Source organism: Mesoplodon mirus, assembly GCF_964341445.2.
Source record: "Mesoplodon mirus genome assembly, chromosome: 3".
NCBI classification, from domain to species: Eukaryota; Metazoa; Chordata; class Mammalia; order Artiodactyla; family Ziphiidae; genus Mesoplodon; species Mesoplodon mirus.
The window spans coordinates 111,954,456-111,977,845 of record NC_138978.1 but is presented as its reverse complement, the minus strand read 5'-3'; the positions used below and the strand labels follow the sequence as shown (position 1 = coordinate 111,977,845).

At 39.1% G+C, this 23,390-nt stretch overlaps 1 protein-coding gene across 1 annotated transcript in view; it reads left to right on the top strand.

Moving 5' to 3' along the window:
* Positions 1–21,468, top strand: part of WARS2 (tryptophanyl tRNA synthetase 2, mitochondrial) — an 84,740-nt gene extending 63,272 nt beyond the window's left edge. The window contains exons 3-6 of the mRNA XM_082615358.1: positions 862–942; positions 4,565–4,650; positions 17,619–17,737; positions 19,332–21,468. Of these exons, the coding sequence (XP_082471484.1) occupies positions 862–942; positions 4,565–4,650; positions 17,619–17,737; positions 19,332–19,780 (735 nt within the window). The 3' untranslated portion in view covers positions 19,781–21,468. The remainder of the gene's footprint in view (positions 1–861; positions 943–4,564; positions 4,651–17,618; positions 17,738–19,331) is intronic.
* Positions 21,469–23,390: the final 1,922 nt, after the last annotated feature.

Here is a 23,390-nt window from a genome sequence, read left to right as displayed (position 1 = left end):
TGAAGGGCTCGGAATCCCCAGGGTCCAGAAACAGGATGCATAGGCCTTAAATTCTAGGTCACCAATTAGAACCTGGCCTGGACCCAAGAATCATCCCAATTGTTGCCAGATTTGGTGACTTGATTGAATTTGGTTAAAACAAAAACAAATTGGGAAAAGGTTATATTTTCTTGTTGACTAAACCTCTTCTTAAAAGAAAAAAGAAAAAAAAGGAAGAAATAGAAACTATCTAAAAACATGCTTTCAGATGATAAAGTGATTCCTAAATTTCAAATTCCTCTGGGTCTAAAGGACTCAGTCTTTAAGTCCAGTACCTTTCTTTGCCATTTACATTAAGATATTACAGCTGCTTTCATATATTTAGAATTCGTTTAGAGAGGATTTGACCAGTGTGCATGCGTGCATGTGTGTGTGTGTGCATGTGTGTGTGTCTTCTTAATTACATTGGCTTTTTAAATTGACATATAGTTGACTTATAATATTATATTAGTTTTAGGTGTACAACATAGTGATTCAATATTTTTATAGATTACACACCATACAAAGTTATTATAAAATATTGACTAGATGCCCTGTGCTGAAATAGATGCCTCAGGACATAATGAAACCCTCTCACTGTCAGCTGCTTGCTAGGGATGTTGTGAAGAGGATTTAAACACTAAACTAGTAATGGTATTGGTTAGTTTTGAAGATGTCTTCTTCGTCTAAAATTCTATGCATTATGAATTAGCCCCTTAATTTTTTTAATTACCCTCATTTGGGGTATTTTTAGCCAAGGTAATACCTGTTGTCTGTTTGGTTTTGCCTTATATGCAAGAAGATATTGACCACCTTTGTTAATGTTCTATTTTATTTCTTCAGGTGTCTGAACACACACAATTAAGTTGGATCCTTACCTGCATGGTCAGACTACCCCGATTACAACATTTACACCAGTGGAAGGTAAATGCCAGTGATCTGATTAATAAACAGAAAGAAGTTCAGTCCCCAGTGCAGCTATTTTTCCTCTTTCTGTTTATTTTTGTGTTAGGCTCTGGGAATCCTGAGTTTGCTGCCCTCCCTGGTCTGTTACTCTAGCGGCTAGCTAGACCAGCATCTTTAACCTCACCGCCTCAGGGTATGAAACGGATAGTAAGAGGGTTCTCTAAGATTCTTTCCAACTGAAAAACTGGATGAAAATATCCAGCTTATTAATTATTTGATTTTATCTGTGCATGGTCGGTCCTGAGTGACCTTTACGTAGACTTGGTAATGACTTTGAACGTGCCACATTCTAATTAACAATCACCATTTCTGGATTACTGGACTCTGAAGTTGCCTCCACCGGAATTAACTGGCATTAAGGCCAGAATGTTTTCATTGTGGGGAGAAGAGACAACATATTTTATTTAATATTTAAACAAGTTGAGTCCAAGCAACAGTTCAAACCCACAGAAAAATTAAGCCTGTTCTTTTTCTAAGAAGTTCAGCAGAGAAATATAAATTGGGCAATTCAAAGTACTTTACTCCCATGTATTTTTGCAATTGGATAACCTGAGGGTAGGTGGCCCGCCACTATGTCAACACTGATATCAGTATCAAGCGTCTTCCCAGCATATTTTCAGGGCCATTTATTTCCTATTTAGAAGGCTTGACATATGCTGCAGAGAGAAACAGACAGAGCTTTAATGTGGCAGTGTCTAAATAGGAGGTACTGGTGATGGTGCCGGATCGTTACCAGGAGTTAGAAACAAAATTTTGTAATGTTCTCTACCGTATTTTGGTTTGGGGCAAGACTTTCCCATTTTATCGTAATATGGCAATGCTAAGCTGAACACTGAATGCTGAAATCCTTTTATAAGAACTGATTTAATGGGAAACGCTCCCACTTTTTCTTTTTTTTTTTTTCTTTTTTTGGCTGCGTTAGGTCTTCATTGCTGCACACAGGCTTTCTCTAGTTGGGGCAAGCAGGGGCTACTCCTCGTGGTGTGCGGGCTTCTCATTGCGGTGGCTTCTCTTGTGGAGCACGGGCTCTAGGCACCTAGGCTCAGTAATTGTGGCTCGCGGGCTCAGTAGTTGTGGCTCACGGGCTTAGTTGCTCCACGGCATGTGGGATCTTCCTGGACCAGGGATTGAACCTGTATTCCCTGCATTGGCAGGTGGATTCCTAACCACTGCACCACCAGAGAAGTCCCTCCCACTTTAAAATAGTGTCTAAGGACCTCCTGGTAACACGTTACTAGTGAATGATTCTGTAGAAGGCTTCTACTAGTCCGTGATTTCTTATCTTTGGGGAAAACATGGATTTCAAAGCCAGTCTTAATCGTAGAGCATGGTATACTGCCTTCTATGGTCATTCCTTCGTTAACAAATACTGGTGATGCCTTCTGCTAGTCTCATATCACACTAAGTGCTGGAGGTATTGCTGTTACCAGGATGGATGGATGCAGCCCCTTTCCTGAGGCTTATAGATTATTTGGGAACAGACAGTTAAACAAACAATCAAAGTGTAAAAAGTTTTAGGAGGGAAAGGTTCCAGTTCTATGGGAAGAGCTAAGAACCCCTAGGTTGGTTTTGATTGGGGCAGTGAGGGACAAAACAGTGGGGAGGAAGGGTAGGGTCAGGGCTGGAGAGGTCAGGGTTATTTGGAGGATTGATGAGATAGCACAGATGTGAGGCATCTGGGGCCCATAATAGGCATCCAATAAGTAATAGAGCTCTCCACACCTCCCCACTTCCTTTGTAGTTTCAAGGTCCAGTATTCTAATATAAAAAGACTATAAATCTAATACAGTAGCATCTTTCTTTTTTTTTTGAAGTACGCGGGCCTCTCACTGTTGTGGCCTCTCCCGTTGCGGAGCACAGGCTCAGCAGCCATGGCTCATGGACCTAGCCGCTCCGCAGCATGTGGGATCTTCCCGGACCGGGGCACGAACCCATGTCCCCTGCATCGGCAGGCGGACTCTCAACCACTGCGCCACCAGGGAAGCCCGACAGTAGCAATTTTTAAAGACTGGGTTCTTTTCCCATTTGCTCATTTCCAAATTAAAAAAAATTTTAAAGGGAATTCCTTTATTTTTATTTTTATTTATTTTTGGCTGTGTTGGGTCTTCGTTTCTGTGCAAGGGCTTTCTCTAGCTGCGGCAAGCGGGGGCCCCTGTTCATCGCGGTGTGCGGGCCTCTCACTATCGCGGCCTCTCTTGTTGTGGAGCACAGGCTCAGTAGTTGTGGCTCACGGGCCTAGTCGCTCCACGGCATGCGGGATCTTCGTGGACCGGGGCACGAACCCGTGTGCCCTGCATCGGCAGGCGGACTCTCAACCACTGCGCCACCAGGGAAGCCCCCCAAATTAAATTTTTATTATAATTACCCTATGATCATTGCAAACTGGCCTTCATCATGAACGTAGTAATAAGGTGTACTGAAGGAATTGTATGGTCAAACTTTCAAATTTCCTATGAACGGCCTATAGCATTAGTAGTGCTATAAGCCAGAAACAGTAACTAGAAAAATTTGTAACTAAATTATGAAACATTAAGATGATTAAAGAGAGAAGCTGTTGTTTTCAGACCCAGTCTCAAAGAGTGTGTCTGCATTTTGTTTGGGGAACCCTGAGTTGTGAGCACGTGAGTTTGGTCCTCAGAATCATGCAGATTTATAAATGGAGTTGTTCATTTCATTCAGGAATCTTTGGATTTCAGGGAAGTGATTCATATTAACTAAACAAATGAAACTTATCTACACACCAAAATATACCAAAATATCCATTTATCATTTTACAAGATATGGTATACCTAGGCCTTAGAAGCAATTACCAGTGAACTGCACACAATAGTTCCTGCTAATAAGTAGCTCTGCTCAGAAAGCCAGATTCCCTGCAGCAAGGGAGTTAGTATCACTAGGGCTCACATTCAGCACCCAGTGCTCGCCAGTTGTTAAATATTTCTAGTATCACCTCCAGTGTTTCCATCAGCTTCCCTGTTAAGGAAATATTTTGGTTTATACCACCTGTACTGTTTATTGGATCACTTTGCTCTCAGGACAGATAATTAGGATTGGTTAGATGAAATTTTCCCTTAGTTTCATTGTTTTTAATGCCATGATTTTTAGGGTTTTTGTTTTGTTTTGTTTTAATGTGATTTTAAGGGAACATTACAGTTTTGTCAACAGCAGAGTGTGAGACTTTCTGGGAAGTTTCCACAAACAATTTGATGTTAACTAATGTTAATTTATAGAAATTTAATTTCATGGTATTTTCTGACCTTCCCTGTGAAATCTAGAATTTATCTGATTTGGAACCTAGAAAATCTTATGTCCTTACTTTAATAAAATGAAAAAGAAATAGTGGCAGTGCAGGATCGTTTCAAGGGGCAGTGGGGAAGCGGATTCACCTTATTCCTGCCTAAGGCTGGAGCATGGAGACAAGCCAGCCAGAAGATGGCCAGAGTTACTAACAGGAACTGAGATAGAATGTTGTTACAGGTGGCTTCAAATCACCCCTTGCTTGCTTTAAAGATTTCCTAATTTAGCATTATAATTAGGTTCATGTTGGATTTGTTTCCCTCCTCTCCTTCCACCCCCGCAGGCAAAGACTGCCAAGGAGAAGCAGAATGGAGCCATGGGCCTGCTCACCTACCCAGTACTCCAGGCAGCTGACATTCTGCTGTACAAGTAAGGAGCAGAGTTCACCCCTCGTCCCAGATGTAGTCATGCTGACAAGAGAATGTCTCACCTACCTTAAAAAGATTTGGTTCATGGGGAAAGATGGGTACAGAAAGGATCAGACACATGAATCTAGTTGTGTCTATTCCCTGGTAATAATACTAAATTATAGAAGTATGTTTTAATGTGAAACTAATAATATTAAGAAGTAGCCCTTAGGGCTTCCCTGGTGGCACAGTGGTTGAGAGTCCGCCTGCCGATGCAGGGGACACGGGTTCGTGCCCCGGTCTGGGAAGATCCCACATGCCACGGAGCAGCTGGGCCCGTGAGCCATGGCCGCTGAGCCTGTGCGTCCGGAGCCAGTGCTCCACAATGGGAGAGGCCACAGCAGTGAGAGGCCTGCGTACCGCAAAAAAAAAAAAAAAAAAAAAAAAAAAAAAAAAAGAAGTAGCCCTTAAATAGCACTTGCCATGTGTTGGAAACAATTATAAGTGCTTTACATACATTAACCCATTTAATCCTCACAACAACCTTATAAAAGCTATACCATCATCATCCTTAGTTTACAGATGTGCAAACTTAGGCTGAGAGTGGTTAGTAACTTGCCCAAGGTCATGTGCTAGCAAGGCTTGGACCCAGGATTTGAGTCTAGAAAGTTTGGGTACAAAATCTGTGCTCTTAACCACTATAGAATATATCCTTCCCTAGTAATAATTACACTTCAAGAGTTTTAAATGTTGATTTCTCACATAATCTAGACTCTCAAGCAATGCTGTCCCATAGAACTTGCTGCAGTTATGGAAATGTTCTCTACCTGCGTTAAGACCATAGCCGGTAGTCACATGTGGCTATTGAGCACTTGAAATGTTGACAGAGGAACTGAATTTTAACTTGTATTTAACTTTAATTAATTTCAATTTAAATAGCTGCCTGTTGTAGTGGCTACTGTATTGGACCTGCAGGTTGAGATCAAGTTTTTCAACATGGTATAGGGTGCCCTCACCTTTCTTGGACCCATAATCTATAAGTCAGCTACTGCTGCTACTTACAGGTCTCAAAACGATACAACTAGAGGATACGTGCACTCTCTGTAGGGCTGGCCAGGGCTTCTGACCCCATTCCTCTCCCGATTCTTCCCTCCTATCCCCACATCACCTCTCTCAGCCCCCATTTGGCCTTCTAGAGATAAAGCCTCCCAGTCAGCATATAGTCATGGCCAAACCTTGCTACTGTGAAAGCTTCTGAGGAAAAAGAGAAACTATATGGGTCTTTTTTACCCCTTTCCCCTAAAACCTTGACCCCATAAAAGTGATACTTCTGGGCTTCCCTGGTGGCACAGTGGTTAAGAATCCATCTGCCAATGCAGGGGACATGGGTTCGAGCCCTGGTCCAGGAAGATCCCACATGCCACGAAGCAACTAAGCCTGTGTGCCACAACTACTGAGCCTGTGCTCTAGAGCCCGCGAGTCACAACTACTGAAGCCCGCGTGCCTAGAGCCCGTGCTCCGCAGCAAGAGAAGCCCATGCACTACAACGAAGAGTAGACCCCGCTCACCGCAGCTAGAGAAGGCCCGCGTGCAGCAACAAAGACCCAACACAGCCAAAAATAAATAAAAATAAAATAAATTTATAAAAAAAAATAGTGATTCTTCTGTGGGAAAACTAGAATTCTTTGCCTGTAAATGTGATAATAGCATGGAGATGACAGTATATGTACCTTGTGACATGACCTCAGAGCCCTCATGCAATTATGATGGAAACAGCTAGAAGAATAGCTGCTTAACTTTACATATAAGGAACGTCCATTAGTACATGCAATCTATCTTTAATTCTGATTCAAACTTATATGTTAGGATTATGTGTCTGTTTGATATATTAACTTCAATGCTGGACCCCTGATAGCATTTATTATTTATAATAAGTAACTTTTGACTTATCCTGGGAAATCTAGAACACTTTTCTCCAGGAGCAGCAAATGAAAGTCTAATGAGGGCCTAATAATATATTTCCCAGTGAAGTAGCATATTTACTTAGAAAGGTTCTGTAAAGAACTTTGATTTTGTCACCTGTAAAGATGAGAAAAATCATTATTAAAGGATTAAAATCTGTCACTTGGCTATGATTGATGATGATGTCTTTGACTATTACAATCTTATGTCTAGTTTCATCTTCAAGAGCTACTTCTTCATAGAACCAAAGGCTGATTTTTCAGCACCAGGATTTGGAAGCACACAAGCACAACAGATTTCTTCAACAGTTCAAGAGCTATAATGGGGGAGTCCTCTAAGTTCAGGGCTGTGAAAAAGAGTAAACTTGAACAAGAATGATTGCCCTCTGTGATACCATGGAGCACAGAGTGGGAAGGAACTTTAAAGGGCCTCTTCTTCAACTCCCTTGCTTTACAAATGCGGCCCATTTGTAAAGGTTAAGCAATCTGCCCAAGCCATGCAGCCAGACAGTGGACAGAGGAGCCTCAGAGCGTGATTATGGTCTCCCGAGGCCAGTGCTCACCTTCCTTAAGGAGCCAGTCATTGTGTTAGGAAACAAGATCATCACATGAATAACCAGAGCAATATAGATAATATATAACAAAGTGATGATGAATTTATTTTTATCAGGTTCCCCAAAATACAATTGTCAGAATGATAAAAATTCTGCAGCTTCTTTCATTCATAAAGTGCATTAATGGGACATAGCTCAGGGGGTTATTAAACAGTTTATGTATGAATTGATATCACCTAGTATATACTCAATACAAACATTTTAAGAGCACAGGCAACATTTTAAAAGGCTGATACTGGCAGAAATATCTCCTTAACATCCCCAAATCTGTCATATCATCTACCTTTCTTTCAACCCAAGCCTGAAGTTGAGAATGTCCTCTTTTCTTACACAAAAAAATAATTATTTCAGGGGGGGCAGGTAAACACCAAGAGCTTTCCGATAGCTTCCTGTCTGTCTTACTCTGCCCAACATCAGCAGGTTCTCACAGTCGGTTAAGGCTTCCAAGGATAAGTAGTTCTTCTCCAGCCTCAGTAACCCCAGCCTACTCCCAGTAGCAAAAAAATTCCCATGCTATAAATATTCCTTCTTTAACACTTATTGATCTATTTGGTGGTTAGAATATGTATTAAGAATGCCATAAGTGCCTTTCTTTTTCCTATTTTCTGAAAAGAAAATTATCGTGGCATATGTTTTTCTATCCCCATCAGGATTCTGATATTTTATATATAACTTGTTAAACAGACAAAAGTATTTTTCTATAAAACTAAGTAATTATCAATATTCAAGATGATTGTCTCCTACCTTAGCCTAGAAACTAGAAACTATCTACCTGTAATGCCACGATTAGATCAAAGATGTGGAGCTGGTACCTGCATGCTCCTTTTCTAGAGAGAGATAGCCCTACGTTTCTTTCCTGTCTGGTCTCAGGCTGGACATATTGCTACCAGCCACCATGCTCCATCCCATAGACTCTGTTCCTTTGAGCTTTTTCCTCCTGCCATCTTCCTCAGACTATTCCCCGGGGCGCCATTGCCACACCAGGGCATATGTGTCATTTGGACCACTGCAACGTGTGCAGACAAGTACAGTAAAATCAGCTCTCTCATCTATATCACTGTGCTTCCTTCCAAGTTTAGAAATTTCCTAATTGCTTGATAATAAGTGACAGAGGCAGGACTCAAACCCAGGTCTGATTTTTAGCCTGTACCATTGTTTTGCCTATAACAGAGCTCAAACACTTGGGGTTACTTTTTGTTTGGTTTTGTTTCAAATATTTCTGGATTTTGAAAAATATCGTAACTAGAATGTCTATGAATATATACATTATAAACAGATAAATACAAAAAATAAAAATAGATACAAAAAACATTCATATTTTCTCTCACCAGAAAATGTATATGTGGCCTCTTCATAAAATGTTGATGTGCAGGGCAATTATAGATTTCATGTTTGCTTTTGTCAAAATCAGCATTAGAATGAGTGGTACATGGTGGACTGGAGAACAAACATGAGGGAAGGGAATGGAAGAGGAGTCTTCCAGATAAGTGTATTAGAGATTTATGTATTGTTTTGGCAGAACTTCGTAAGGAGCCCAGGAATGGAGACCTGAGACCATCTTAAGCTTGAGAGCATAATAAAATAGCAGGTATTTGAAGAGAGACAAAATACTCAAAAATAACAAGTGTTTATAATTTTTTATTTTATATCTACATTATTATTCTGAATATCTAAGTTCCAATAGCTAGATATATATATTAAGTAAATATTTCTCTCTCTCTCTATATATATATATATATATATATATACACACACACACACACATATATATATACACACATACATAGTTTTTATTAACATACAGCAAATACTTGTTAAGTAACTGTAATGCCACTAATCTAGAAAAATGCACTATGCATGGACTTGAGGGAAAGGGAAGAAGGAATTCACATGTGAGCATTATTTGCTAGGTGCCATGTTGGCTGCTACACATACATTATCTATTCAGATTCTCACAACAGCTCTGTAAGACAGTTAAGTGGTGTTATTCCCATTTTACAGATAAAAAAAATGAAATTTTAGAGAGGTACCACTAAGTCTGCTCAACTAGAGATGAGAGTGATTACCTGGGCTACTCAGTTTCTCTTTCTCAAGAACTCGAACAGAGAAATACAGGAAGAGGATAAGAAGATAGTGAAAGCAAAAGCTGAAATGACATAGGAAAATGTGGAAAGAGAGGCCTCAAGGAACTATGAGTAAGCAGAACCAAAACCAACCCCAAGCCAAGAGTACAGAGAGTAAGATGATTGGTCGGAAACATCAGACTTGGTAATTCCAGAGAGAAGCTGAGTTGCTGTAATGTCTGAGGATCAGACCACTGCCATTGAGAACAGTTGAGATAATTCATTCCTAAAACTGCTTTGGAGACATCTAGTTTTTGCATTACATTCTTTCTTTGCGAAGTCAGTGTGTCCTGAATGTTTATGAGATTCTGAAAGCTGCTGGCCAAATGTCATTTCAGTACTCTGCTGAGGTTCACACACTTACCCACAACAGCAAAAGCAATCATTTCTTCTCTTTCTCTTTCACTTTTGAGCTATCAGACAAGTGCCCACAGTAAACCAGAACCCTACTGGAAAGCAGTCTGAGAAATGTAGCTTACAGGCTGCTAGCCCCTGAAAATCAAGAAATAACGTAGAAGGAAACAATGATGCTGAGAGGTCAAGAGACAATCCAGTACACTCTTCTAAAAGCAGAGGGAAGCTGTTTGTGCACTTTTAAGGACAGAGTGAAATGATTTGATTTGTACTTTTAAAAGAACTAATTAAAATACACAGAATGAGTTATAGGGGCACAAGAGCAGCCAGGGTAGTCTATTAAGAGGCTCTTTCGTTAGCCTGTTTAGACCGTGATGGTGACAGTGAAGATGAAGAGAAGAGACAAATTTAAGAGATTTTAGGATATAAAATGGATAAGATTTCATAATGGATTGGATGTGTATGAGAAAGAGCTATCAGGGATGTCCCCAGGTTCCTGACTTATGCAGCTGGATTGATGGTGTTGCCATTCATTGAGATAGGAAATACTGTAAGAGGACTAGCCAGAAGAATTTATAGCTTCAGTTGGTGTTCTCTCCCCTCTTGGAAGCTTTAAGTCCCTAGAAGTTAAAACCTTCTTTATATCTCTCATAGTACTGGCACCAGGCCTTGCATAGCATAGGTCTTCAAAAAATAATTGCTAAATTAAAGAGTCATTACAATATATCCAACAAGCAACCAGTGGTGGTGAATTAATCCTTTACAAAAGGAAAAACGATACCAAACTCCTATTGCAGCCAGGCTGGTTAAAGGCAGTAGCACCGAAAATGCATAAACACAGCCAAAGAAGTAGGAAAAAAAATAAGAGAACAAATTTCTGTGAGCAGATATTTGTAGGCAATGATTATTCATCTGGACACTAATTCTGCCAGAGGGGTGGGGTGGATCCCAAGTAAACGTAGATGCCACAAGGAACTAAGCAAAAGAAAAATGGTTTAGTCACCAAGGAAGATGATCAGACGCATTATTGTGTGACAGAAGTTGTAACAATCAAAATTATGAAAGACTTTTGTTTTATGTTGTGTCTAAGAAAGTGCAGTCAGGGTAAGTAAAAAAAAAAAAGAAAATGGGGAAAAAGAGAAGACATATTAATATGGAGATCATTATGTAGGGTATAAATTTTAAAAGAACAGCACTAAATTATTTGAAGTGAGAGGAAGAGTGTGAGTAGAGAGGTTGAAATGTGAAGAGAATCAGCCCCATAAGTGAACAGAATCAAAGACAGACTGAATTAATGTAGAGTGTAAACTCAATGGATGAGAAGTAAGGGCCAAGATAAATTACAGGAGGTGAAAGGACCAGCTGGAGCAGAGGGAGGAAAGACTAGAAACAAACAAACTAAAATCAGATGAAAAAGCCAAGTGGAGCAATAGGTCCAGGTGAAAAAAATTAAAATTTTTTTAATCCTTTTTTGAAAAAGCAAAACCTCACAGAATTGTAAGAAAAGAGGCTAGGATCCGACATAAGGCAAAGACACATGCAGAGTCATTATGAAAACTAAATGTGTTTTCTGTTTAGTTTGGTTGCTTGGTGAATCTGGAACCACTTTGACATGTGGAAATATTCATTTTGATGTGCTTAAAGTGTATTGATTATGGTAATTGTTTTTTCTGTGTTAGTTGCAGTCCATTGTGATTTCCTATGGGCTACTGTAATTGCTTTTTAACCTGCCCTGTTGGCTAATTTGGTTTGGGGGAGTCAAGGTAACCTCTGCATGTCAGCCTCACTGTAGTTACAAGACAGGAGTGCCAAGTCCAGTCAAAGGACAGGAATTTAGGAAGGTGGGTGTGTGCACGTACATCTCAGGAGCACGTACAGGGTTGTGGACATGAGGGGAACATAAAAGAACATTTTTGTTTTCGCCACTTGTCAATCCAGTGACTTTCTTCTCCAGGCTGTGTGGAAGAGAGCACTGGACATGGCCTAACAATCATTTTGTAGAATTTCCTAAATTCACTTACTGACCTTAGAAGAAGAGAAACTACTTCCTGATCCTTTGTCATGGTCCATGGATTGTCCCTTTGCCTTCATTATCCTGTCTCTGTTTTCCTTAAATTAAAAGACTCCTCAGAATTCCTATAACATACCATTTATATTTGGGTATAACCTAATCAGATATATGAACTATCAGTTTGAAATATTTCTTCTTCCCAAATCAGGATTGCTGCCCAGGTCTGTGACTGTCTCTGGGATTTTATGTTGATATTTATGTTCGTGGTATGAGTCAGCTATCAAAAAGGAAAATGGTCCTGGTTTGAAAAAAGCCACAAGGTACCTCACATCAAGGTCCCTAATATACCTTTCTTGTATCATTTTGTCCTTCATGGTATCAGATATTAATGAATATATGTTATAGCCAGTGTTGATTGAGCTCTTACTATCAAGTATTGTGCTATGCTTGGTTAGCTCATCTAATCTTTGAAACAATAGTAAGAGGTAAGCACCATTATGATCCTCATTTTGTAGAGGAAATGGAGGCTTAGGAACAGTAAGACACTTGGCTATGGTAACTCGCTAGTAGCTGTTAGAGCTATGATTTAGATTCAGTCTGATCATAAGCTGATTTTATTATAATTTTTCTCTTGGTACATAACTATATACATTATACTTACTTCCTCTTAAGATCATTCATTTATTGAAGAAATATTTGTTGAGCTTCTCCTACCTACCAGGCAAATCTAGTAGGTGTTGGAAATAGATTGAAAAGCAAGACAAGTTCTCAAAAAGCTTATTTGATAGCAGGAGAGAAAACAACATACAATTAAATAAACAAACAAATGATGTAAAATAATTAGACTAGGGTTAATACTATAAAGAAAATAAATAAGATACTGTGAAAAAGAATAAGAGGGGGAAGCCAACTGTGGAGACGGTAGTTAGGGAAGTCTTCTCCAAAGAGGTGATATTTAAGCTTAGACCTGAAATCAAGGCAACAATAGGCAGGATTTAAGGGAGGAACATTCTGGTAGGATAGAAGAGCAATATGTTCAATAGATCCAGCTCCCTGCCTTAAACATTTGAATTGTAAACTTTCCAGGATACACCATTTTGTTTTCTGTCTTTATAGGGTCTAGTGTTAGGAGAGTCAATGGTCTCTCACAGGTTCATTTCAATGTTCTAATATAGTTTAAGCATTCTCTATTCAACAAGAAAAAGTTAAAAATCACTGCTACTATTTCTGTTCTTTTTAACATATTGGTGCATTTCCTCCAAACCAGTTTTTGAAGTTAACATTCCTTGTTTGCACGCTGTCTACCAGGCATCAAACTGTGAGCTTTGCATGCATTATTTTACTCACTCATCAAGCAACCCCATGAGTAGGAACTTATTATTAGTCAGCTTTAAAAATGAAAGAGATTTAGGTTGAATACCTCTCCCAGGAACACGCAACTGGTGAGTGGCAGAGCAGGAATCTGACCCCAGAACTGCCTGACAGCAGAGCGCCCCCTCTAACTGCTGTGGCCTCTCCTTTATCTGAATGCACATTATATGTATTTTCCAAAAAGCTTGAGTCCTAGGTTTTTGTTTTTTTGTCTTATATTTTCCCACATCATTAAATGTTTTCTGTTTTTATTGATTTTAATGTTTTCTTTGTTTTCTACCTTTTGCTATATAGATTGTGGGGTTTTTTTGCTTTTATGTATTCCAATGATTTGGAAGGTGTGCTTTCTGTTTTTAATTCTAGCAGTGACCATCTTTAAACAAAGACCACCCAAATGAGAAAACAGCCTTTCAGAACTTATAGCAAAAGACTCAGCCACCATCACTTGTGTTCTGCAGGCAAGCAGGGGAGTACAGAGGCTTTATAGGAAAGAAAGTCTTCAGGGATGCTCTGTTTAGAGGTTGTTGCCACGGGGAAGCTGGAGGCTGACTAACTAGAAATGGGGCATCTTATGTGATTGGTTTGGGAAGCATATTTGACTTTCTCTGGTTGGTCCTGAGTTGGACAAAGCTAGGACAAAGAACTGGGACATTGGCAGTCATTGACCAAGTCTTGACCATGCTGGGCCGATTGCTGCAGAGACTGTGGTTTGGCCTCCTGAGCTAGTTGCTCCAGAGGTTTTGGGTCAGTTTTTTGGCCATATAATGTCTGGCCATTGTCCATTTATATGCCAGTTTCTCTCTTTTCAAAAGTATGTTTTTGAATCTTTTGCTAATCATTCCAAATAAAAAATGTTATCGTGATATCATGTGGTAAGATGGGTTATTAATCACACTTGTAGATCCTCAGTCTATACTCACACTTCGTTTTGATTTTGTAAACTAACCTGGGATTTTCAATAGATTGTTGTTATTTAAATGGCTTGATTTTAGACTACATCATTTTCTATTTCAAATTGTAACCAAAATTTAGACTTTATGTTTTTAGTCTTTACAGCCAGTCCTTATACCTCGGCATCTCCATTTCTGAGTTCTTTAGTCCGTAGATTTGCTTCAAATTTTTTTCCAGTCCTTTACATGCCTGAGAATTTCTTTCTGTTCAGCTTGCCTCATCAGTAAAATGGGATTAAGTACAATAATAATACATTAAAAGTGCTTAACAAAGTGTACAGCATATAGGAAGTGTTCAGTAGCTATTAGCTACTTTATTATCATCATCAAAATTATTATTATAGTTCACATATAAAACACAGCTTGGCTAGGTTTTTAATACTTTTTTCTCACAACCCTATAAACATTGTTCCATTGTTGTATTATCAACCTGATTTCTCTTATTTTTGTCTTTATTTTCTGACTGTGGCATATAGGATTTTTTTTCTTTAACTTGTCATTTAAAATTTCTTTTGGGTTGTGTTTTGGTATGATTCTCCAGTCTTTTTTTCCTGAAACTTGTTGAGTTCCTTCAATACGTGTACTCAGTTTTGTTCGCTTACTTGTTTATTCTTAATTCAGTAAAGCCTCCTTCTGTTTGAGGTTATTGCTTCGTCCAGATGGTCTTGATGTCTTCCTGAGGAGGACCATAATCTAAGATCAGAGGATGGTCCTCCAACCTGTCATTTGCTCATCCCACTTCTTTTTTTCCTCTTGCTCTGAGTCCCTGAAGAGCCTCAAGTTTCTTATCCATGTCACTGATATGACCTGTCCTTAGGATTCTGCTCCTACTTCTCCCAATTATTCTATTATGTATTTGGTTTTGTTTCATCATTTCACTTTCCCTTCATTTTATTGTTTTCTATCACCACCTATGTTTTTCTCCTTTTGTGACTTCTTGCTCATATCTCATAACAGCCATGCGTTTTTTAATCCTATTGAGGTTACCCAGCAATTTTCTTTAAAAAACAAGACAGAACTATCTGTTCCTTGTAGAAGTTTTTTTTCAAATGTTTGACCTTCCTCAGGGTCTGAAGGGTAAAGTTCCCCTTCCTTTGTTCCATGATATTTTTCATAGGCCCTGTTATTGGGGCCTTTTACTTGTCTGTTTGATCAATTGATTTTTATGTGTTGGGTTTTTAAAATCCATATTGGAACAAGAAAACTATATTCAAATAGTGTCTGCCCATAGACAAAATCTATGAAAGGCCCTTGTGTCCACTTTCTGTCTACCTGGACGCTAGTTGAATTCCTTGCTCAGAATTAAACAGGAGAGCAGAATAGTGCGCTGTGCACCTAGCCCAATTGCTTGTGTTGCTCAACTAAGCAACACAACAATACTAGCAACAATACTATCTAAGGTTAGTATTTCTGCCTTAGATTTTCTCCTACTCCTGTCTGCCTGGCTCTTTCATTCTCTGAGCAGCTATATCACATGAAAAAGAATAGTCACCAGGATACACTGCTACCAGGTCTCATCCTGCTTCATTCTCTCACCTTCAGCACTTCACTTTTTAATTCTTTCACAAAGAAGCCTTTTAGTTTGATGCAGTCCCATTTGTTTATTTTTGCTTTTGTTGTCCTTGCCTGTGGAATCATATCCAAAATAAATATCCCTAAGACCAATGTAAAGAAGATCACCACCTATGTTTTCTTCTAGGAATTTTATGGTTTCAGGTCATACGTTCAAGTCTTTAATCCCATTTTGAGTTAATTTTTGTATATGGTGTAAGTTACTGATCCAGTTTCATTCTTTTGCATGTAGCCATCCATTTTTCCCAACACCATTTATTGAGGAGAGGTTTTTTTTCTCAGTTGTATATTCTTGCCTCCTTTGTCATAGATTAATTAATTGTACATGCATGTGTTTATTTCTGGGCTCTCTATTCTGTTCCATTGATCTGTGTGTCTGTTTTTCTGCCAGTACAATCTGCTTGATGGTTGTAGCTTTGTAGTATAGCTTTAAATCAGGGATAAAGTAGCTAGTCTTTTTTTTTTTTTAATTTTTTATTAAATCAGTTATACATATACATATGTTCCCATATCCCCTCCCTTTTGCGTCTCCCTCCCACCCTCCCTATCCCACCCCTCCAGGCGGTCACAAAGCACCGAGCTGATCTCCCTGTGCTATGCGGCTGCTTCCCACAGTAGCTAGTCTTTATGCTAGTCAAAACTACCTTCACTTCCTCATGCTCTACACAACTATTTTCAATAAACCAGTAGCCTGTGGACAGTAATTCACAAGGAAAATAATATCTCTTCCAGTTTTTCAAGGACCACTAATTAACCACGAGGCTAGGAGTTTCCCTCTATAACAAAGTACCATAGTTTTCTAGCAGTTTTTCTTCTCTGTGGTTGTTTTGAAAAGTTGTTATTGTTCTACTCATATGTACAATTGTCATTTAAATATTCAAGTTTACTTTAAGGCTGCTGCTTTCACAGGCAGAATATTAAACTTCCTTGATCAAGATACTATAGCACTTTATTAACTATACTATCAAATGTCAACTCCTAGCCAAACAATAAATACTTAAAATCACTTGTCTCCTTCCCCAGTAATATTTCAGTATAACATTTTCTCCATCAAGACTTCTCTATAATGGTTAATTCTTTCCTTGTTTGATGTACCTCCCCATGATCCAACACTGCAAACTTTATATATGGGACTAAACTAATTATAAATAAAGTCCTTATATGTTGATAATTTTCATTTTACATCATTTTTTAATAAAATAAAATATTGCAGCTAAAATCAAGGTCTCCTTTGTTCCTTTCCCCAGACCCATTCTCTTTCCTTCTTTAAAGGCAGCTATGATCATGAATTTGTAGAGGAGCTTCCAGTATGTTTTTATACTTATGTATGCATCTGTAAACAATATATAATATTGTCATATGTACTTTTAAGATAAATGTTCATGTACTCTACACGTCTTCTGCGACTTGCTTTTTTTCATTCAACATTGTTTTTGAGATCCATCAACATTGTACTAATAGATTTTGTTCATTTAAGTTCCCTGCAGTATATTAATTGTTCTGTGATTACAATTTACTTGAAAACGAAAGAGCATATTCCAAAAAGATCTTGAGTTACTCGTTGTGTGACAGGGAAGGGAAACTCTTGCCCAAAGAGCTTTCTGCCATCTTTGATTTGAAGAGTGGGGTGGAGTGTCTTTCAAGTGTGAGTGCAAGCTCTGAAGTAGAAAGCATCTGGTCAAAGCTAGGATAATATGTGCTAACTGGGTGAGGGAAAGGGGAGTGGTTTAAAATACACTTATGCTTGGAACATGTGCTACATAAGATACCATTCCTCCCTCCCAGCAAGATCCTGTCACCCTGCTGTTGAAGGCTGTATTCTTCTGCTATGGAAGAAACAGAACTAGAATAGACAAATGTCTCCTTGGCGTTTGTCTGATACACAGATAAAGACTTGGGTCTCAACATTCCCTCTGTAGCTGGTGAACATTTGTTGAACATGAGCAGTGAAATAGGCATGGGAAATGCAGCTGCTTGCAATATCATTTTAGTATAAGCAGGAGCCTTGCTGAGTTTCTCTGTCTTTTATTAAAGGTCCACACACGTTCCTGTTGGGGAGGATCAAGTCCAGCACATGGAGCTAGTTCAGGATCTAGCTCAGGGGTTTAACAAGAAGTACGGGGAGTTCTTCCCAGTGCCCAGGTCCATTCTAAGTAAGTAACAAACATACAACTTTTAAATCAGGATGCATTTTGAAGAGAGGATTGGATAACGGACTGAGAAGCTTGGAACTTTCTTGGGACTAAACTTGGCTTCGTCGTGAACAGATTTCAGGATTTATAATGAGAATCCCATCTTTTTCTGTAATGTAGGACTAGTAGACCTCATTGGATTATTGACTAAAATAACCAAAAGTTTGAAAAGTATGGGAGAGACTAGAAACTACAAATAATCATTTTCATTATAGAGTATCTCATATATATATATATATATATATATATATATATATATGTATGTATATATATAAACATATCTCATTTGGTAGAGCAGGTATCTTTCCCTATTTCATAGATGAGTAAACTAAGGTTCGGCAAGCCTGACTTTGTATCCAAGTTGCGTATCTAGCTGGTGGCAAAGCTGGGCCCTACATTGAGCTCTTCTGGTTCCAAAGCCAGCTGACCTTGCCTTCTCTATTCACAGTAGAACAAAAGTCATAAGAGTGAGAACTGCTGGATCATAATCTAGATAAAACAAGAGGACATTGATCATCCTCTCACTTTGCCTTCTTAAATACACAACTGAGATAGAATGTACAATCTACCTACTGAATCCAAAACCTCATCTGCTTGCAAGGCTCTGCTAGTCTGGAATCTTCTCGAGAAAAAAAGCTGTAAATCTCTATCAACATTTTGGTAGCAGTGTAAACTTGTGGCAGGGGCAGAGATCACTGAACCTAAGCTCTGCCCATCTTTATTAAGGTGACTGCATTTTAAAGAGTATAACATGTGCCTAGTGTCAATTTAGAAGCATAAGGTGGATATAAATTACTAAGTTATTCCAACAGTTCACCCAAGTAAATTCAGGGCACCCCATGCATTGAAATCAACCTTCTTTTAGCAACGAGGACTATTTTAATGCTTTGGCTAATTGTTGTTTTACCTATTTCAACTTTAGATGTTTCTGTAATAGCCATAAATTAGGCAATTATTAATAACACAGGTTTTATGAAACACAGCTTAACATCTTGATTCTATCAGAGCAATAAACAAGTCACTTCTCTCACTCTTGCATGTGTGTGTGTGTGTGTGTGTGTGTGTGTGTGTTGGTAATTACTTATATAATCATGGAGAAATGGAAAGATGCCACAGGTCGTGAAAACTGGCATGGGGGTAGGAAGGGCAGTGGTTGTGGGCAGGGGGTGATTAGCCAATAAGGAAGAGCAGAGAAGAAGGAAATAGACAATACTTTTTTTTAACAGGTATGCACAGCAAAAACAGTATGATAGATACAATTTCATTTGTGTAAGATTATATGTTTTTATGTGTATATATGCATTAACAGATGCATGAAAATATGATCAAAATATTAACATTTTATTACACATTTCAGATACCTTTACTTTCATGCTTATAGAAATTACTAATTTATTACAATGAGTATAATCAGATAAAAATAATAAAGTTACTTGGTGTTCTTGGCACTTTTTAAGATCTAGACACTGACATTCCTATTGGTGTTTTATTGTTTTGTTTTGTTTTTGTGTTTGATTTTTGTTTCTGGTACGTGTGTGTTGGTGTTTTTACCTAGCATCAATGAAGAAGGTAAAATCCCTGCGTGATCCGTCTGCCAAAATGTCAAAATCAGACCCTGATAAACTGGCCACTGTCAGAATAACAGACAGCCCGGAGGAGATAGTGCAGAAGTTCCGCAAGGCTGTGACGGACTTCACCTCGGAGGTCACCTATGAGCCAGCCAGCCGAGGGGGCGTGTCCAACCTGGTGGCCATCCACGCAGCAGTGACAGGGCTCCCTGTGGAGGAGGTGGTCTGCCGCAGTGCTGGCATCGACACCGCTCAGTACAAGCTGGTGGTGGCAGATGCTGTGATTGAGAAATTTGCTCCAATTAAGAGTGAAATTGAAAAACTGAAGACGAACAAGGACCACTTAGAGAAGGTTTTACAAGTTGGGTCAGCAAAAGCCAAAGAATTAGCATATCCCGTGTGCCAGGAGGTGAAGAAATTGGTGGGGTTTCTATAGGAAGTTTCAACGAGTCACAAAAAGTCTTTTCTATCTTGTGATCCACGCACTCCTATTAAGGCAGCTTTCCTCACAAGTGAACAATTATAGTTTGGGGACACACAATTTGGTATACCCGATCATTGGCTTCCTTTGATGAATAATGATTTGTAGCCTTCAAATAGAGCAATGTTCTAAATCCCATCAGTGAAATTCTGTGGGAAAAAAAAAAAAGAGCAAACAAAGAAGGCATAGCTATCTGAATCCTCAATTATGTGAGGCACACTCGGCCTCATTTATTCACACAAATGTGATTGAGGTAAGTAGCAATTTGGCAAGTGGGTGTTTCATTTTTGTCTCTCTCTGAAGTCTTTACTGTCACAGGTGCTCACTTTATCTATCCCACCCCTTTTAAAAAGTAATATGTAGAAATCTTAGGCTTATAATCCTTGGGATGCCATTTGAACCAATTTGTGTTCAGATCTCATAAAAATAAGTTGATGATTATCATTCATTTGTCACTGAGACGGTACCTACTTTATTGTATTTAATCTGTTTATTTCCCAAGAGACCACACTGACTATTCTAGCAAGTATTATTTGGGTTTTTTGTTTGTTTTTTAAAGTCAGAGATACATGGTATGACCTTCTGAGAAGGTTGCATTATTTCAGCTTGATTTATTTATTGTACAAAAGCCCAAGTCCATACATTATGTTCTTAATAAGTACTTCCTTGCATTTGTCTCTCACTTTAATATCACCAACCCACTGTGAAATCTAGGAGAGGAATTGCCATTTTACACCTGAGGAGTGTGAGCCTCAGAGAGTACAATTAGGTTGGACAGTATCTCTCCGTGAGTAAGAAGCAAATCCAAGATCAAAACCTTTACTCCTTATTCCCAAGAATAGTGCTTTTTTCATCAGCACAGAAGTCAGAGAAAAGTCACAGAAGTCAGCATGTTTGAGACTCCAAGCATTCTTGTTTTGAAAGTGGGTACTGGAAATATAAGACCTGAACTACTGATACTGTTTATATCAGCAAGTCAACCAATAGCTGCCAGCTTTAAACCTGGATTCAGCCAACCTTGGTCAAATTTGTTACTCAGGATCCCCAAGGCCGGTCCCAAGTTCTGTCTCCTATGCTTATTTCAGAGACACTTCAAAGTATATTCTGCCCGACTGCAAGAGTAGTTGGCCTGACAAGTCAGATTTTCCCAGTGAACGGGAGCTTCTCATCTTACCTTTACCTCAGTCTAAGTAGTAGCAAGTCACTCTAAAAACTACCTTCTCTGCACATCCCTTTCCCACACCTGAAAGCCGAAATGATAATTGTGACTCAGCACACCAGGGCCTGATTGATTTTGTAACAGAAATTACTTGTAAGTTTTTTGCCAATTGTCACCATTTATATATGAGTGACGAGCATGTTGGGCAAAGAATTTTTACTCGTTTCCTAAGAGAAGAAAGTAGAGTGGTCCTTTTATCAGAACAGATGTAAATAAACCTAACACTGCATCCCAGAATCCAAATTAAAAGACCCTTTTTGGATCTTTTCTTGGAATAGGTTGACTAGAGTGGGCTCTAAGGAGCCTCTTTGGCATATTTTCTGCAAGCCTCTTTTTTTTTTGTTTGTTTGGTTGGTTTTTTCCTTTCAAAGAAACCCTAGTATGAATACTGGAAAATTACTAAATTAAAGGTGGATCTATCAAACTGTCCATGTGTTTTTTTTACCCCCTTGCCACACCTTTCATCCAAAGAACTAAAGGCACCACGGAAAGAATCTCAGAGGAGGAAAACTAGATGACTTGTGGTAACTTCTAAGGAGCAAATCCCTGTACAGAAGAGGTTGGGCTTGTGAGAATCCTGCTGTTGTATGAAAGTGACCAGAGGACTCATCAAGTCTAATATCCAAGTCCATAATGATTGAGAGAGGTGTCCCTTGATCTCAGGAAGCTGATAAAAGAGCCAAGGCTAGAACCTAGATTTGTTTTTACACCCCTTCCACTTGCCATTTACAGGACTCAGCACAATCTTTTAATCGAGATGAAAAATTGGAGAGATATCCAACTTGTGGCTTACCTTCTAGGTGATTTTAAATGTTTTTTTCTGTATGTTTTGTGGAGAGTCGAAATGAAAAACACTTGGTGGTAATAATGCTCAGGTAACTTGGTGCTCTGTAGCTCCACCTACTGACAAATCATACTTCAAACCCATCTTGACAGACTGTCACTCAAAATACAGTGGAGGTATCTTGCCTTTTGTAGGTGCCTCACAAACATCTATCAAAATAATGTCAGAACATGGGCTAGAGAGTCCTAATGAAGTATGGATTTTTTTGTAAGAAACCTTCTTGATGCAGACCATAAAAATGCTAATCATAAAACAATAACTAACACCTGAGTCCTCACTATGTATCAGGCACCATTACTCAATATCTTATAACAGTGTTTTTCAAAGTGTGGTCTCCAGACCAGCAACATGAGCATCACCTGGGAACTCATTAAAGATGCAGATTCTCTGGCTCTACCCCAGACCTACTGAAGCAAAACTTTGCAGATGAACCCAGCAATCTGTTTTAACAGCCGTCCAGGTAATTCTAATGCATGCTAAATTTAAAGAACCACTGCTTTTATATATATTCTCTCATTTAGTCCTCATAACACAATAAAGTGAAACTGTTATCAGTCTCATGTTATTAAGGATGAAACCAAGACTGAGGGGGTGGTGAGTAATTTGCCTAAGATAGTTCAGCTTCCAAGAGCTAGAGTCAGGTCATCTGATCTAGAGTCCCACTAGGCCACAGTGGCTCCTGCACAATGTCTTCTGCTGTATGTGGGGTAATGTGCTCTGAAGCTGCACTGTCCAATATGGTATGTGCCCATTTAAATTTGAATTAATTAAAACTAAATTAAGGGGCTTCCCTGGTGGCGCAGTGGTTGGGAGTCCGCCTGCCGATGCAGGGGACACAGGTTCGTGCCCCAGTCTGGGAGGATCCCACATGCCGCGGAGCGGCTGGGCCCATGAGCCATGGCCGCTGGACCTGCGCGTCCGGAGCCTGTGCTCCGCAACGGGAGAGGCCACAACAGTGAGAGGCCCACGTACCGCAAAAAACAAAAAACAAAAAAAAAACTAAATTAAAAACTCATTTCCTCAGCAGCACTTTCAAGTGCCCAGTGGCCTCAATGGCTATTGACTAGTGTATTGGACAGTACAGATGAGAGTATTTCAATCATCACAAATGTCTCTTGGACACTGCTGCTTTAAGACATTCAGCTTATTGATTTTGCTTATAATAGGTCAAGCACATACAGTTGAGGACTCTCCCTAGAGAATTCTTCAACTGGAGAATTCATGAAGGTAGTAAAAGGATTAGTTGAGAATGACAGACCTTATAGTTTCCCAAACTTAGTATCTATAGTTTCTTAGATAATAAGAGCACATATTACATACTTGCCATATGCTGGGTACTTTGTGTGTTTATATGTGATATCTCATTTACTATTTATATCATAAGATAGAAACTATTAGTGCCATTTCTTCAAAAAAGTAAAGAAAGACTCAGTAACTTGCCTAAAGCCACACGTTATTATTAGTCTGTAGTTTCTCCTAGTTAGGAACCCAGTGGTACCTCT